The sequence below is a fragment of the Nycticebus coucang genome, chromosome 9 (assembly GCF_027406575.1).
Source record: "Nycticebus coucang isolate mNycCou1 chromosome 9, mNycCou1.pri, whole genome shotgun sequence".
Taxonomy (NCBI): Eukaryota; Metazoa; Chordata; class Mammalia; order Primates; family Lorisidae; genus Nycticebus; species Nycticebus coucang.
This window is the reverse complement of record NC_069788.1, coordinates 12,427,066-12,442,477: the sequence shown is the minus strand read 5'-3', so window position 1 is coordinate 12,442,477 and position 15,412 is coordinate 12,427,066. Positions and strand designations below refer to the sequence as shown.

General features: G+C 36.7%; 1 protein-coding gene across 18 annotated transcripts in view; it reads left to right on the top strand.

The window, feature by feature from the left end:
* RIMS1 (regulating synaptic membrane exocytosis 1) overlaps window positions 1-15,412 on the top strand; it is a 546,022-nt gene that overhangs the window by 217,220 nt on the left and 313,390 nt on the right. For all 18 annotated transcript variants that reach the window (XM_053601816.1, XM_053601832.1, XM_053601824.1 and 15 more), the window contains one exon: window positions 11,688-11,901. In XM_053601816.1, coding sequence (XP_053457791.1) covers window positions 11,688-11,901 — 214 coding nt within the window. The remainder of the gene's footprint in view (window positions 1-11,687; window positions 11,902-15,412) is intronic.

Genomic DNA, 15,412 nt, shown 5'->3' with positions numbered 1-15,412 from the left:
GACACTGCACTTCTCATTCACACCCTGATGACTGGGTGATTTCTCAGACACAAAGTGTCTTGAAGAGCTTTATAGGACAATGGGCATTTAAGGGAATTATTCTGGTCAAATATTAAAAATATAAGAGAATGATTCTTTGTCCAAGGACCACTGAAAGCTAGCCTTTTGCCACCACATCCCACAACATAGTTTATCATCCAAAGAAGGAAAAACAACAAAACTTGGTTAACCTCACTAATAGGAAGGAAATATTCAACGTATGTAAATTTATCAGTCATTAAAAGTGAGAGGGAAAAGGAGGCTTTGACATGTTGGACATTTTCCATATTTTATTCATTCACCCAGCATTGTAGAGAATTTTCAGTTCAAAATAGCCTACTTATAATACTCTTTATGAAGTATTATATTTCAGAATCTCCTTTAAAAAAATTTTGTTTAGCTATGAATTAGCAATGATCATTAAAAATGCTGAAAAACCTTTCAGACAAAATTATGTAGGCTTCCCCCAGTAGTTGTACACATACTTCCTGGACTTCCAAAAACCAAATTATTATTGGGGGTTCATCTTTCACTCTAATTTTCGTGTCACACGATGACCGTTTTTGCCCCTGACCAGTGGTCTATTGATAGATCATCTGAGTCACCCATACTGTATCAATATGCCAGGAACTCCTGCCAATGATTGCTGCCTCGCGAAGTTATCAGCTAAGTGTACTCAGAAACTTAAAAGCAAAGTACTTTCTTCCCTCATGTATTATCTATGTCTGCATATAATAATAATAGCTAATATTTATTGAGCTTTTATCACGTGCTAGCCCCTGTGCTAAGCACTCTGCATTGATTACCTCAGTTCACCCTCCAGTAATCCTATGCAGTTGCGATTATTATCACCAGTTTATGAATCAGAGAACTGAAGAACAGAGCTTAAATAATGTCTTCACAGTCATGAAGCTAAGAAATATTTAGAACTAGCTTTGATCTTGAGCAGGCCAGTTTCAGACCAGGCGTAAACTGTGATATTTTATCCCTTCCCCAAAGTGTCCAGTTGTGAAGTTGGTTTTGTTTTTCCCTCCCTGTAGTAATATATCAAGTCTGGTGAAAATAAAGCAAGAATAGAGCAGAGGCAGGGTTGGTGCTGTGTCGTGTATTCCAGAATCTGTGGGTCTGAATTGGTTACTTAAAACTTTGCTCCATCAGACCTATAGGCACCACCATCTTCTAAGTTGCTAACACATGGATTTTACCCTTTATTAGGTAGATTAGTATGATCTAACGACTTCTGAAAAAATTAACATGGAATGTAATTAGACCTATTTAATTTTCAATTAATTTTATACCTACCCAATATTACTGGTTAAGATTATTTTCTTAAAAATTAACTTCATGCCTTTTAAAAATTTCATTCCTTGTCAATTCTACTTAATGGTTTCTCGTCATATTACTTGTCATCTCTCGAATTTTGCTGTGAAAGAGTAACCTATTTGGGTGGCACCTGTGGCTCAGGGGGTAGGGTGCCGGCCCCATATATTGAGGATGGCGGGTTCGAACCCAGCCTCGGCCAAATTGCAACAATAAAAAAATAGCCAGACGTTGAAGCAGGCGCCTGTAGTCCCAGCTACTTGGGAAGCTGAGGCAAGAGAATCGCCTGAGCCCAAGAGTTGGAGGTTGCTGTGAGCTATGATGTCACAGCACTCTACTGAGGGCAATAAAGTGAGGCTCTGTCTCTATAAAAAAAAAAAAGAAGAAGAAGAAAGAAAGAAAAGAAAGAATAACCTCTTTGTCCAAAATTTTCATAATGACCTTCTCTTATACCAAGTTTTCAGTTTCAGACCTCTAATATATCCCCAGTATTAGAAAGTAATTCTATTGTCCCACAATTTAGAAAAACAAATCTAGGACCCAACACAAAAAACTTTAACACCTGCAGCGCCCCACAACACTCAGCAACACGGGGAAGGTATTTCTTGGGAGGTAGGATAGAGCAAAAATTTAAATCTGTGCTTGTGAGCCTCCAGGACCTGAAATGTCTTCATTTAATGCTTACTCAGGAGTGGCCTCCTATGGTAAATTGAAAGCGGAATTAAAAATAAATGCTCGACTGAAGTAATAGACCTTAGCACACTAATAGCTCCTCATCAGTTAGGCTCTCATTTCTCCTAAGTGTCATTCGCAGGGCTTTCAGAACACTGCGGGATGCTGATTGGATGCACTACATTTTTGATGGTGTTAAATGGAGGACAAAAAGTACCACCAACGATAGAAAAAGATACAACAAATCCCTGAATATATAAATTTTTTTAAGGGCATGTAGAATGAGAGCCCTCCACGAAAGAGCAGAAATTGCAACATTTTATAAATTTCTGTTTTGTTCTTTTTCAGCCATATCTGTTCTAATAAGTTGCACCCCCCTGCTGATTGTACTATTTATTTAACACATTAGGTGGTTTTTAAAAACTAGTTTAGAGATGAAAGCATCAAATGCAAAAATAAAAATCTTTAGTGCCATCTGCTGGATATTTCCAGTGAGTAAAAAGTAGACTCATTACACTGGAGACCAAACATGGTTTTAAAAACAAACCGATCATTTTTTGAACTGTAGCAATTTAAAAAAATTACTCAGTAACTTCTAAGTTAAATTTCTAAATTACTGAAATTTTTAGACTGTTACCCCTGAAACACTGTATGTTTAATCTGTGTACATAACACTACGATCTTTTAAAAAACTTACATATACTAATAAGCACATATCTGTGATTTATAAAATTAAGTTTTAAATAATGGTGGATATTAGGTTAAATACATGCATGACAAAATTTAATTTTTCCAGCATATTTCCTGCGGGTAGTGGCCCCAAATTTGCATTTATGCTTAAAACTTAGTTGTATGATGACAATTATTTTTATGAAATGAGATGAAAGATGTATTTAAAAAGCTTTCATTTCCAAGTTTATCCTCACTGTATAGTCTCCGCCACACGGTGTTCCCCAGACAGCCTGCTGCAGGCTAACCTGGAGTGACAGCTAAAAAGGCAAGTTCCTGGAATTTATCCCAAACTTATTGAATTGGAAGCTTTGTAGATTTATCCAAGAATTTGAATTTTAATAAGTTCCGTGGATAATTCTGAGGCATATTAAGTTTGAAAATACCAAGGAAACACCCCTCACAAAGCAATAACTTTCCATCCCTTTAGCCGTAGTTAAAAAGAGTATTCCGAAAATAGAATGGTGTAGTGGAAAGTTGGAAATTGAGAACCTAATTATTCACAAAGTACTTTTCTAACCTTCGTATGACACTTAAAGTTTCCTCACTTATAAAAAGAGGATTGTACTCACTAATCTTTGGAATTTCTCATGTGTCTGTATCTTCTTCATTATTTCCATTTAACATTGGGGTTTGGAGATCCTTCCTTTATCTCACTCACCCTGAGAATAATACTTAAATGATGCCAAAGTGAGAGACCTTGGTTTCAAGCTTGTAAAACTAGATTTCTTACATTTTTGGAAATGATTCACAAAGGTTGAAGCAGAAAACGAAGGTGAGGGATACAATAATTCACAATTGTTTCAGAAGAGAGCCAACATGCCCCCTGTAGAGGATGGCGTATTATTCACATATTCTTCCAGGAGGTGTGAAGTGAAAAATTACCTATGTAAATTTAGATTAGCAAACTATTGATAAGTGAAACTTCAAAGAATACTTGGTAAGGGTTCAAGGTACAAAGGAAAGTTCAAGGCGGAAAGGACAATTACATTGGTGTAAAAGTGATAACACCTGAATTACATATATTTGCAATTGCAATCAGGTCCTTTTGCAGAATATAATGTCTATCACCTGTAAAAAACAAAAACAAAAACTTATATTTAAAATTAGAATACAGTCGAACCTCAATAAGTTGACCACTCAATTTACTGGGTGGACTGTATAAACCAGTCAACAGAAGGAGGTGGTCAACGTGAGGAACTAGGCCCACGGTACTGATACATTCATGTGGTACAAGTTTGGTCTATGAAAATCAGGTCACCTTAAGAAGGTGGTCAGTGTGGGGGGGTCAACTATGGAGGTTCCACTGTATGTGTAAAATATAATATGAACACTTGGCAGGAATATAATTAACATTTTAAATAAGACCAATTGTTCTTTTAAGATTTTCTTAATTTTATGAATAGGGAATAGAGCCTAGGTTGAGATTTTATTTTCATGATCCAATTCCATTAGCTTCAAAGAGGAAAAAATAAATGTCTTTGGAGAGGGGGTGATAGTTTCCATGTATGAGATGGGGGAGGAACAATTTTCTGATATTTATTAAAAAACATTAAAGTAATCACATAACTGGAACTCAGTATCTTCTTATGTTGTTTTCTCTGTATGCTCCAGACCTCAAGGAGTTTGTGTTACAAGCTGGGGCTTAATACATGTATTTTTTTTTTTTTTTTTAGTTTTTCTGTTTTTGGCCAGGGTTTGAACCCACCACCTCTGGTATATGGAGCCAGCGCCCTACTCCTTTGAGCCACAGGTGCCACCCGATACATGTATGTTTATTGAATTGATGTTTGGAAGATCCTATTGTGTTTGATGATTAATGAGAAAGTTTAATGTGACTGTAGTGTAATATGTATGAGAAAACATGAGTGAGAGATAGCGGAGAACCTTGTACTCCAGGATGAAGAACTGTGCTGCCTCAGAGATGATAGTGTAGCAGTAGATGGACATAATTGGTTCAGTTGATTAGGAAGAGCATTCAGGCAGTCTGAAAGCTGCGCTAGAGTGAAGAAACCCATTGGCAGGAAGCCTCGTTAGAAAGCTGATGAAATAATCCGAGGTAAGGATGATGAGGGTCTTCCCCACAGGTGGAGGATTTGCATGATGTATTGAATAACAACAGAGAGGGGCTTTTTGTCCCTGACTGTGCAGGTGCCTTGTATCTGTGTCCCAGGTGTACCTTAGTTAGTGTCCTTGCAGCTTTTTCAGAAGATAAAAATGGACTAGGCAGACACAAGTACTTGCATATGGAGACTGAATTTATCAGAATAACTTCCAATGTGTGCTTAGTGTATGGAGAAGAAAAAGGGAAGGAGGTAATGAAGGAGAAGGAGAGAGGGGAGTAAGGTGGGCAGGAGGGGAGAGAGGGAGAGAATGAATGGGAAAGGGAAAGAGACTTCCTAAATAGACCGCACATTCCTTCAAGTCAAGAATTGTGCTTTTGGGCGGCGCCTGTGGCTCGGTGGGTAGGGTGCTGGCCCCATATATGGAGGGTGGCAAGTTCAAAGCCAGCCCCAGCCAAAGTGCAACTAAAAATAGCCGGGCGTTGTGGCGGGCGCCTGTAGTCCCAGCTACCTGGGAGGCTGAGGCAAGAGAATTCCCCTAAGCCCAGGAGTTGGAGATTGCTGTGAGCTGTGACACTACGGCACTGTACTGAGGGCAATAAAGTGAGACTCTGTCTTTAAAAAAAAAAAAGAAAGAAAAAGAATTGTGCTTTAGAGTTGATATTACTGAGAATTTAAGTTCAGCAATAGAGTGTGATGTCAAAATCTTCAGAAACAATCTCCAACTTACCAGACCAGCAAGACATTGAATTTCAGTCATTATCAGAGATCCCTGCTGAACTCCCCCAGGTGGGGTAGCGGCTCTTCCTCTCTGTGTCCAACATTCTCTAAAGAACCCTCCTGTCTCTGGTCTGCATGTCGCCCACTTCACACTCAGCTGTCCAGGTTGAGAGAGGGAACACATGGTGGTACCTGGCTACATGCCATGAGTGAGCAGGGACACATAGGTCGTGCTTATTGTTTTCAGTACCTGCCCTCCATCCTTGTGGGCACCTCCCAAAGTAAGCCTCCATCTCAGGGTGCTCCATGTGATGTACCCCCATCTCAGGGAGAGCCCTCACTTTTCTCCAGGACCTGCCTTTGAACTTTAAAATACTACCCGGTTTTCCCCAAAATAAGACAGTGTCTTATTTTAAGGTGTGCTCCCAACGATGCGCTAGGTCTCATTTTCAGGGGACGTCTTATCTTTCCTGTAAGTAGGTCTTATTTTCGGGAAAGCAGGGTAGCTTCCCTTTCTCCTCAGGGAAAATCCAACTCTTATTTGCGTAGGCTTCACGGAGGAAAACCAAGGAGAAAGGTGAAATTTTCTTGTGGTTTCTAAGTACTTTAGGGATGGTTAAAGGGAAAACTCAAAGTAGAAATAACTGAGGTTCTGTGCTAATGACAGAGATTTCCCTACATAACATGATTACCATTCTTTTATTCTACAATTACTTATTAATTGGTAAGAATGTCATCAATAACTGTTTAAATTTTTATTTTGTTTTCATAGGATATTATTTAGCTGTTCAGACATTTACAAAATTATTTTTAGCTTTTTAGGCATTCATGTTTATTTTCTGCAAAATATGTATCGTTACTCACCCAAACAACGTGTTTACACATGAACTCTTAGACTTTCTTGAATTGAAAGCTCAATTACTAAGATAATGCAATGATTCTTGTGTAGTGGAACAATGGAAAAAAAAATCATATCCAAGGTGAAAACCTGAGTTTCAATATCCATACCCTTCCTTTGATAGCATTGCATATTTATAACACTCCATTTTCTATATAGACAATTTAAATCTGCGATGCATGGTCATATATTTTGTCAACCTCACTAATCAATAACATACTGCTAATTCTAAAATTGAAGTGTACAAATAAATTTCAGAGAGGATTTTACATTTGCAGTCCTACATTTACTGTAACACCATATAATAAAATATGTATTTCCATTTATTATTCATAATAGAACACTGTCGCAGATTTGGTATGGATTAAAGCATTAAAGCATCAGATACAAAAGAATAAATGTGCTGTTTATGGTTTCACTACCAGTATCTTCGCTGTAAAGGCATATTTTATTATGAGGACAGCATCCTGACAGTATGAGATATCAGAGTCATGTCAGGGGAATATGAATTGGGAAAAGGGCATTGGTGTTGGTTTGTAAGAGAGCAATTTAATAGAGCATTGAAGATTATAGAGTAGGGATATTTTAAGAAATTGGGAGTAATGAATGTTATTTTTCTTCCCCTTCCTTCCTTTCTTACTCTTCTTTCCTTCCTTCCTTCTTTCCTTTTTCCCTTCTTTCCCTGACGTCTGCTGGTCAAAAGGAAAGAGTCCAGTAGGAACTAAGTTGGAGAGGTTGACAGGGACCCAAGTTGGACTTTTTCTTTCAGTGCAGAATAAGGAAATCCTATGTATAAATAAAGGAAGAAACTTAAAAAGAAAGATTTCAAGAAGTAAGGGAGTTCTAGGCTGAGAAACAGAATGATTGCTCTCTCATCCTGTTCCCTGCAGGGACACCTAGACCAGCAGCATAAACATAGCCAAGTGCTGAAACCAGTAGGGATTTCTGATACACTTGAGGGGAAGAGTACCGATGGCTACAGGCCACCATGGGCCAGCATCCAGGAGGACATGAGTCCTGCCGGAGTCGTGAGTGGCCTCGAGTGAAGCATCTGGCCAGCAGCTGCTGCCGGCCGCTTACTCACGTCCCCCTGGGAGAACACTGCCCTCTGGTGGCTGTGTTCCATAGGACACACTCTAAGCTCTCCATGGAGAAAGTCAAAAACTGGAGACCTCCTTCTCTTCACTTCAGTGGAGAAGCCTCCTTTTACCAACTCATTTGCTGAGGCCTGCTAGAGATGGAACTGTTGCTGTCTGCCCACCTGTCATGGCCAGGAGAGCCTGCAGCCTAAGATGCATGAGCACTTAGGAAGCACATACGGGTTCACCAATCATCAAAGTAGTAATTTGAGTCCTTCAGTAGGACACAGTAGTTTGAAGTCAATTTGAGAAAAGAGAGTTTAGGAATAAATGCTATGGAGCAGTTGAAAAATGAATGGAAATATTATTGAACAGGAGAGGAGCTATAGAAGTATCATCGCATGATTTCATCAGCATAGCTTTCTTTTTCATAGCCAGCTCTTTTTCAGATGTGATCAATTAGACATGATCAAAAGTTGACATTGCTTGGTACTTAAGACTTTCATGATTCCAGAAACACTTTGATTGTAAGTTGCACCCATAATTAATGTCATCCTTTATGAGCTCAATATAAGAAGATCTAAAGAATGTGAATTTAGGATGATATATTCAAGTAAAAAGTAAAAGCAAGGCTCCACACAAAAATTAATTTTCCTATAAATAAAATGGGAATATTATCTACTTCACAAGGTTATTTTGTGGTTGAATATATGCATATTTATATTATATGTCATGAATAGGTCAATTCTTTGGTAAATTTCAAATACATTCAATTCTTCGATTCTATATAGTGCCATTTGTTATTCAGTAATGTTTCATTAGATAGAACTGAACTTTTTCCTTCTTTTTATTTTTATATATATTTTTTACTTTTACAGATGGGATGAACTTCTGTCACCCAGGCTGGAGTATAGTGGCACAATCATAGCTTACTGCAGCCTCAAACTTCTGGGCTCAAAGGATCTTTCTACCTCAGCCTCCTGAGGATGGGATTACAGGCATAAGCCACCATGCATGACCTTTCTTTTTAATATGAAATATTTCATACATACCAAGGAGTATTACATAGCATATATGTAAAATAGTTTAAAAGCCCCACATCATATATTATCTCCTTCAAGTTTAAGAAATAAAACATTTCAATATTTTTGAGAGCCAGAGTTTTGAAAATACTTTATATATGCATGTTAAGAAAGTGTGTGTGTGTATACATAAATATGTAAATACACACACGGGAGTAGAGTGAGAGAGCACTCTTTACAAGCTTAACTAATTAATCTATTCACTTTGACCAGTAGATTAAATTTGTTAATTGTGCTATTCAAGTATTTTCTATGATTATTTATATCTGATCTATTGGATCTGTATATTACACAAAAAGTGTGTAAAAATACCCTAGTATGAAGGTGGATTTATCAGTTTACCCGTATTTTTATTAATTTGTTTTACCCTGCATACTTGAACAAGAATAAAAATTGAAGTTCTTGGTCACAGAGCTATGGTGCATGTCCCCAGGGCAGCCGCCTGCCTCAGAGCAATGTTAACTTTTCTGAATTACTGCTCCTATTTAATTTTTGTCTTTTGAGGATTTTGTGTACTCTCTCCAGCTCAAACATGCATTAACAGTTCCTCTTTTAAGTATTTTACTTAAGATGTTCAGTGTTTTGTGGGACTAGGATTTTTTTAAGATATTTTATCTGTGATAATTGTTTGCAATTTTTTTTCTTACAATAGACTAAGAAAATAAATGTGTACATTCAGCCAATATGTATTTGTATTTGCTCCTAGTAAGGAGTTATGTGTCTTAAGTATTTGCTAAACTGGGCATGTCTAATAAGTTTTACACTTTGTCAAAAGAGAGGTGTCATATGCACAAATAAAAATGTACAGTAAAAAAATCTGAAGTGGTCTGTGAAAGAACACATGGAATGATATGAAACTGCAGTGAAAGAAGGTTTCATAACAGTGGTCAGTGCTCTGCATATATACTGTATAGTACAAATATTTCATAAATTAGATTCCATTTTGATTGGCTCCTCTAAAATGTATAAAACTCCTTTATTTTTGAATTTAAAAAGACAATGAGGCCTTGGTTTTCAAACCATTATATCTTAATAGAAAGCATATGAATAAATCAGGAGTTGACAAACTGGTTTACAGGCCAAATCTATTTTTGTAGATAGAGTTTTGTGGGAACATACTTATCTTTATTCATTTTCATAGTCTCTGTGGCTACCGTCCTGCTACAACAGTAGAGTTGAACAGTTGCAACAGAGACTCCATGCCCCTCGAAATCTAAGATATTTACAATCTGGCCTAGTACTGTAAAGTTTGCCAACACCTATAGTAAATTGCATTTTGATAATAGAATAAGTTTATAGAGAGACTTTTTTCTTAGCCTAACTTTCTCCTTCTTATTTATTTTTACTTAAATGGATTTGGTGGTTCACACAATAAATATTTACTCATGCAGTCTGTCTGTGCTTAGAGTTTTTCTGTTTCTTTGATTAGACATAAGTCCTTGCCCCCATTCCTGAATAATTGTTTTTTTTTTAGTAAAAGCAGTAGAATCTCCAGTGCTATTTTGTATGAAAACTTTTGAAATGATAGATATCCACAGCTGTTTTCTACCAATTTGATCCTAGATTAGTGTACTTAAACGATAAGCACATTAATGTATCAAGTAACTATTCAATAAATTGACCAAATATCCTTGCATTCATGAGATAAAATATCACATATATTCCTCTATGAAGTGATATTAGCAGGTCTTTAAATTGGGAAGCACTTCAGATCATAACCTACATTATGTGTTAATCTAATCTCTTTGCTTTAATTACTGGAATTAAATAGAAAAGGTGTCAACTGACACAGCAGAAGGGGATTTAAGAATTTTTAAAGTAATCATTAAAGTTTTGCTGTTAGATTTTAAAAGGAAATATAGTGAAATCCCAAGATCTCAAACACTAACTTATTGGACTCTGTTTCCCGGGAGTACCAGCTCCCCACAGTTCTTAGATGATGAGCATCAATCCTGAATTAACAATAGAGTCTGGACACTGGCCAACTAGCTCTCAGATACATGGATGACTCTGATTGTCCACCTCCTAGGAGTTTCTCTTTTGGTGAAATGGCCAATGAATATTGCATGCTTAGGACAACTCTCTGAGTTCTCATTTACAAGGTCAAGACATCCTGATGCTAGGGATTCGCTAGGTGTCACAGTATCCTATTCAGAACTGCAAACAGCTGTATCTGTAGCCATTTAAGATAGAGGGATTTGAACTGATGGAGAAGGGAGGAAACTCAAGTCATATTAAATGTGAATGTTCTTATGGGAAATGGTTTGCCTCAATAACTTTAGCTGTCCCACCTCCAGCAGTTACCAATAAAGAGTGGTAGCGTCTCTCAGACATTTAACCTGATGGAAATCAAGAAAAATTGGGATATGTAAAAAGCTGCCTATCTGCAAGGTGACGTTTAGAACTTCCAACGTGAGATGAAAAGTACTAGTGAGCTCAGATAGAAGGTGTAAGCTAACATTCTCTCTACTGTATTAAATCAGACACAGGATGCCAAAAAGATAGGTATTTGTAGAAGACAGAAACGTTATTTTTTCAACATGCACATTGTGCTCAAATAGTAGATCATGGAATTAATTTACTGTGACAAACTTATTTTTGAATTGTATTCAGTATTAAACTTAGAACAGAAAGTATCAGAGTACATAATTTATAAGGAGGCTAAATATTTTGTGCAGTTTTTGCTTCAGTTAGATGCACAAGGGGATATAGTTATAAAGTGCTGAGCTCCCAGCTGAAATATTTTGAAGGGCACTTGTCTAAAAGCAGCAGAGACACGGAGTAGACACAGGGATTCCTCTGCTGGGGACAAACCGGGAGGGCGTATGTCCTGGGGCTGTCCGGAAAGCATCCAGCCACGTATACCTGGCGGATCCTACTTTTACAGGGTTCGGTGTTAGTAAGCAAAACTAGTGGAATTACCGCTAATCCATTCGAAGGTAAGATTCCTGGGGGAAACAGCTTGGCAGGTTTTGCTTTAGCTCCAATAGCTCCGTTTGTGTTTTGTGAGAAACGTTGTCTGTTGGTCCTCGGCTTTCGTCTTCCATCCTTTACTCAGTCCGCCACCATTTTCCCTTTTGCCCAGGAGATTGCACCAACAGTTCGAAAGCTATAAGGAACAAGTGAGGAAAATAGGGGAGGAAGCGCGGCGTTACCAAGGCGAGCACAAGGACGACGCTCCGACGTGTGGAATCTGCCATAAGACCAAGTTCGCGGACGGGTGCGGCCACCTCTGCTCCTACTGCCGCACCAAGTTCTGCGCGCGCTGCGGCGGCCGCGTGTCTCTGCGCTCCAACAACGTGAGTGTCCGCGCGCGGAAACCTTTGCGCCTCCCACGCATGCGCTCGCTTGCACGTCAGACAGCGCACGGGTGCGTGCACGTGCGCGTTCACACGCCACCCCTCGGCTGGGCTCCGTAGCGGTAGGGATGGTACTTGCCACGTGGGTGTGTCTTGATGCCTGAGTCCTATTCCAAACAGGCGTGGGTTTATCTGTAAAAGTAAATTCGTTTTCTGAAGAACGTAGTAAATGTAAATTTAGCGCCTTCATGAATTGTAGAACTCTTAAAAGTTGGGACCAGTTCTTCTAAGAAGAAAAAAAAGATCTAATTACTTTTAATGTCTGCTACATTGGTTTTCGGATTGAACAAAGGATCAAACTGTCACATATTAAGCAATGATTAGCCTCTATTAGAGTAATTTCAGATTTACTAGCATGCCAAGGCTTGTCTCATAGAAACCATTTAAAGAGCATGTCTTTAAAGTGTCAATACACTTTTTCAAAATTGACGAGATTTGTATATCTCATTTTCCTTTCTATGAGATCCATATATTCATATCTATCTGATGCAATTTCCTTTTTGGGGTGAAATAAGAGTCTGGTGTATGCCAGTGTTTTAAATAAATGCAATTTTTGAAGCCTTATGATGCTAATACTGTAGGATCCAATCTTATTTATGAAATACTAGAATAATTCTAATAAATATTTAATTCAAAACACATTTTAATGTTATCATATTCTTTACACTAGTACAGTAGAATTATTTATAGGAAAATGTGAGTGAATTTTTTTTGCAGCATAATGTAGAAAAGTTACAATTATATAGCTAAAAAATCCCAGTATTTCTCTAAAGAATTTCTTATATTATTTAATCATGAATATTATTTAATATAATATAAGCTCATGTTTACAAGTTACATGAAACTTTTAAGTCCTTTTGATATTTTTCTAATTAGGAAAGATCAGAGTTAAACAGACCTCCCAAACAACATTGTATTTGTTTCCTTGAGGTATAAGTAGGACATTCTAAAATCTCCTACAGTGGAATTAAGATGCTGAGTACAATCAACCTAGTTCATACTTTAAGGTGAGGCTATTATTGTCTCTGTAGCTTTAGGGAGATAATGAGCTTCTTTGAACAATAGTTTATGTATACTGAAGAAAAGTTCATAACTTCTTTATGAAACTTAATAATAACCATTACTTTGCATAGTTTTATGAGAATTAAATAAAATAATTAAAATCTAGCTCTTAATGATATGAATATTTATTTTGTTTTAGGTTTTACTCCTAAGTTTTCTTTTTCCTTCCTAAAAGTGATTTGTTAGCGTTAATCTTCATGTACCACCTTAAAGCTTCTCTGTAACAAGCTTGGCTATTAAGGTAGTACCTGAGATCTACTGGTTAATTTCCTCTTATTCAGCGTTCTTAAATACACTATTCTGGAATATATTCTCTCCTGGAGGTGATATTCAAAGTATTTAGCAACCCACATGGTTAGGGCACTGTTTAATCTGAAAAGATGCTGGCAGTGAAGAAACAAGGGCAGACGCAGCTGAGTGTTAGTGTTGTCTAAGCACCCATAACTATTGGATATTTTTAACGTCTCATGATAGGTTTGAGGCAAGCCAATAAAAATACAGTTAACTATTGAGATTTAAACTCTTTTGGGTCAAACTAAGGTCTTTAGAAGGAGAGGATGTGTAAAGCAAATTGAGCTTGGAGATACTTAGGCATTGAAGAGAAGGCTCAGGCTCATTGTAATTCATCCATTTTTACCAAACCCTTCCAATCCTGGAAGAAATACTGAAAGGCACGAAATAAAGCAAAGCACAACTTAACATATTTCAATTTCAGCCTAAGACAAAAACATCATATAAAGTTTGTTTTTTCTATGATAGAAACTTTGAAATACATATCACAAATTAATATTGCTCGTGGAATAATTTATGACTAAAGCAGTTAACATATTCCCCTTCTCATTTTTATGTATTGCAAACATTTTTCACTCTTAGATTTCTAAAAAAAAAAAAATGACCATACATATTTCAATTCTAATTTCATAAAATTGTGCATGTAATTTTATGCATTTTAATAAAGTATTTTCAATAATACATAAACTGCATGTGGTAGTGAAATAACCTTTCTTTCTGAAGACATTTTAAATGTGTATTTACTAATCCAGTTCTCAAAGGTTCAGAAATTATTGTGACCAATTCTTGGGTCTAACATATAGCAGCACACGTATATGTGTATTTTCAATGAAGGATTAAACTATGGCTATTTTTTAGGAAGAGCGAACATTTACTTTTCAAAATATCTGTGTTTTAAAGAAACAACATAATTGTTTTCATAAAACCAGTTTATTAAAATGTGGCTCATTTTTGTTTTTCTCTTCTTCTTTTTCTTCTTTCTTTGCTCTGCTTCCTTGGATGCTTTCTCAAAGGAGGACAAAGTGGTTAGAATCCATGCTTTCTTTTCTATCATTTGTTATTATATTGCCGTGAACTTTGTTGAGTGAATTTGCACAGTGAAATTAAATGCTAGGAAGAGCTCCTTCCCATTTTTATGTAGAAAGAAACTAAGATGAACTTCTAGGAGCATTACAGAACTTTAAATTGATAGGTAAAGTCTATTAATAGGGTAGATTAAATTCATGAGGACAGTGAGGTTTAATATGATTTATTATCACTGCGAGTTCATTTGTCTTCTTAGCGCTTTGAGATTTGCTGTTTTTTCTATCTGCCTTCAGGAACAATACATTCCAGTGGTCTCTTCCTCTCTCAGAGCTTAGTGGAATCACAGGCAGATGATTTGAAACTATTGCAGAAGGAATGTACTGATTTAGGGAGAATAGATCAAATTCAAATGAAGAAATCAAAATACAATTATTTTTCTGTAGAACACAAGTAGCAGAGTTGTCATATTGAACCAAATCGTTCCCTTTTGTCTCTAGTGCAGAGAAATATCTCCTTGGGGAAAGAAAAGGTCACTTTTAACTCTTACCAGCAGAAACTATAGAGGCTGTTTACACTTGGGAAAATACGCTCCAAATAAAACCTTCATTCAGCCTTTCTTTTGTATATATACTATACACCTTGATTTGGTATAAATTACAGCTTCCTTGCAGCTCATTAATCTCTCAATATGAGATTGAGTCAATGAGTATTTCAGGTTCAATATATTAACTCAGCTGCCTTTGTTCAGTATTTTTAAAGCTTAAGTGATGTACTGTAGTATATAATTAGTAGTATATAAACCATGACATTAAATTGAACATTGATCTGTGTTTTTAAACTTGATGCTAGCGTATGTTCATCAATTTGTTTTATGAAAAAGAAATAAGGTAGAAAAATCTTATAGGGTAGTCTATCTTCTCTCGTTTTTTTGCTGTTGGTAGTATGTGGTATCATTTTAGGAGATATGATTTTAATGGAATATCATACTATATTTTAAAACTATAACTAGAACATCACACTTGTGGTTTCATGAAATTATTATTATTTTGGATGAGAATACATTTTAAAATAT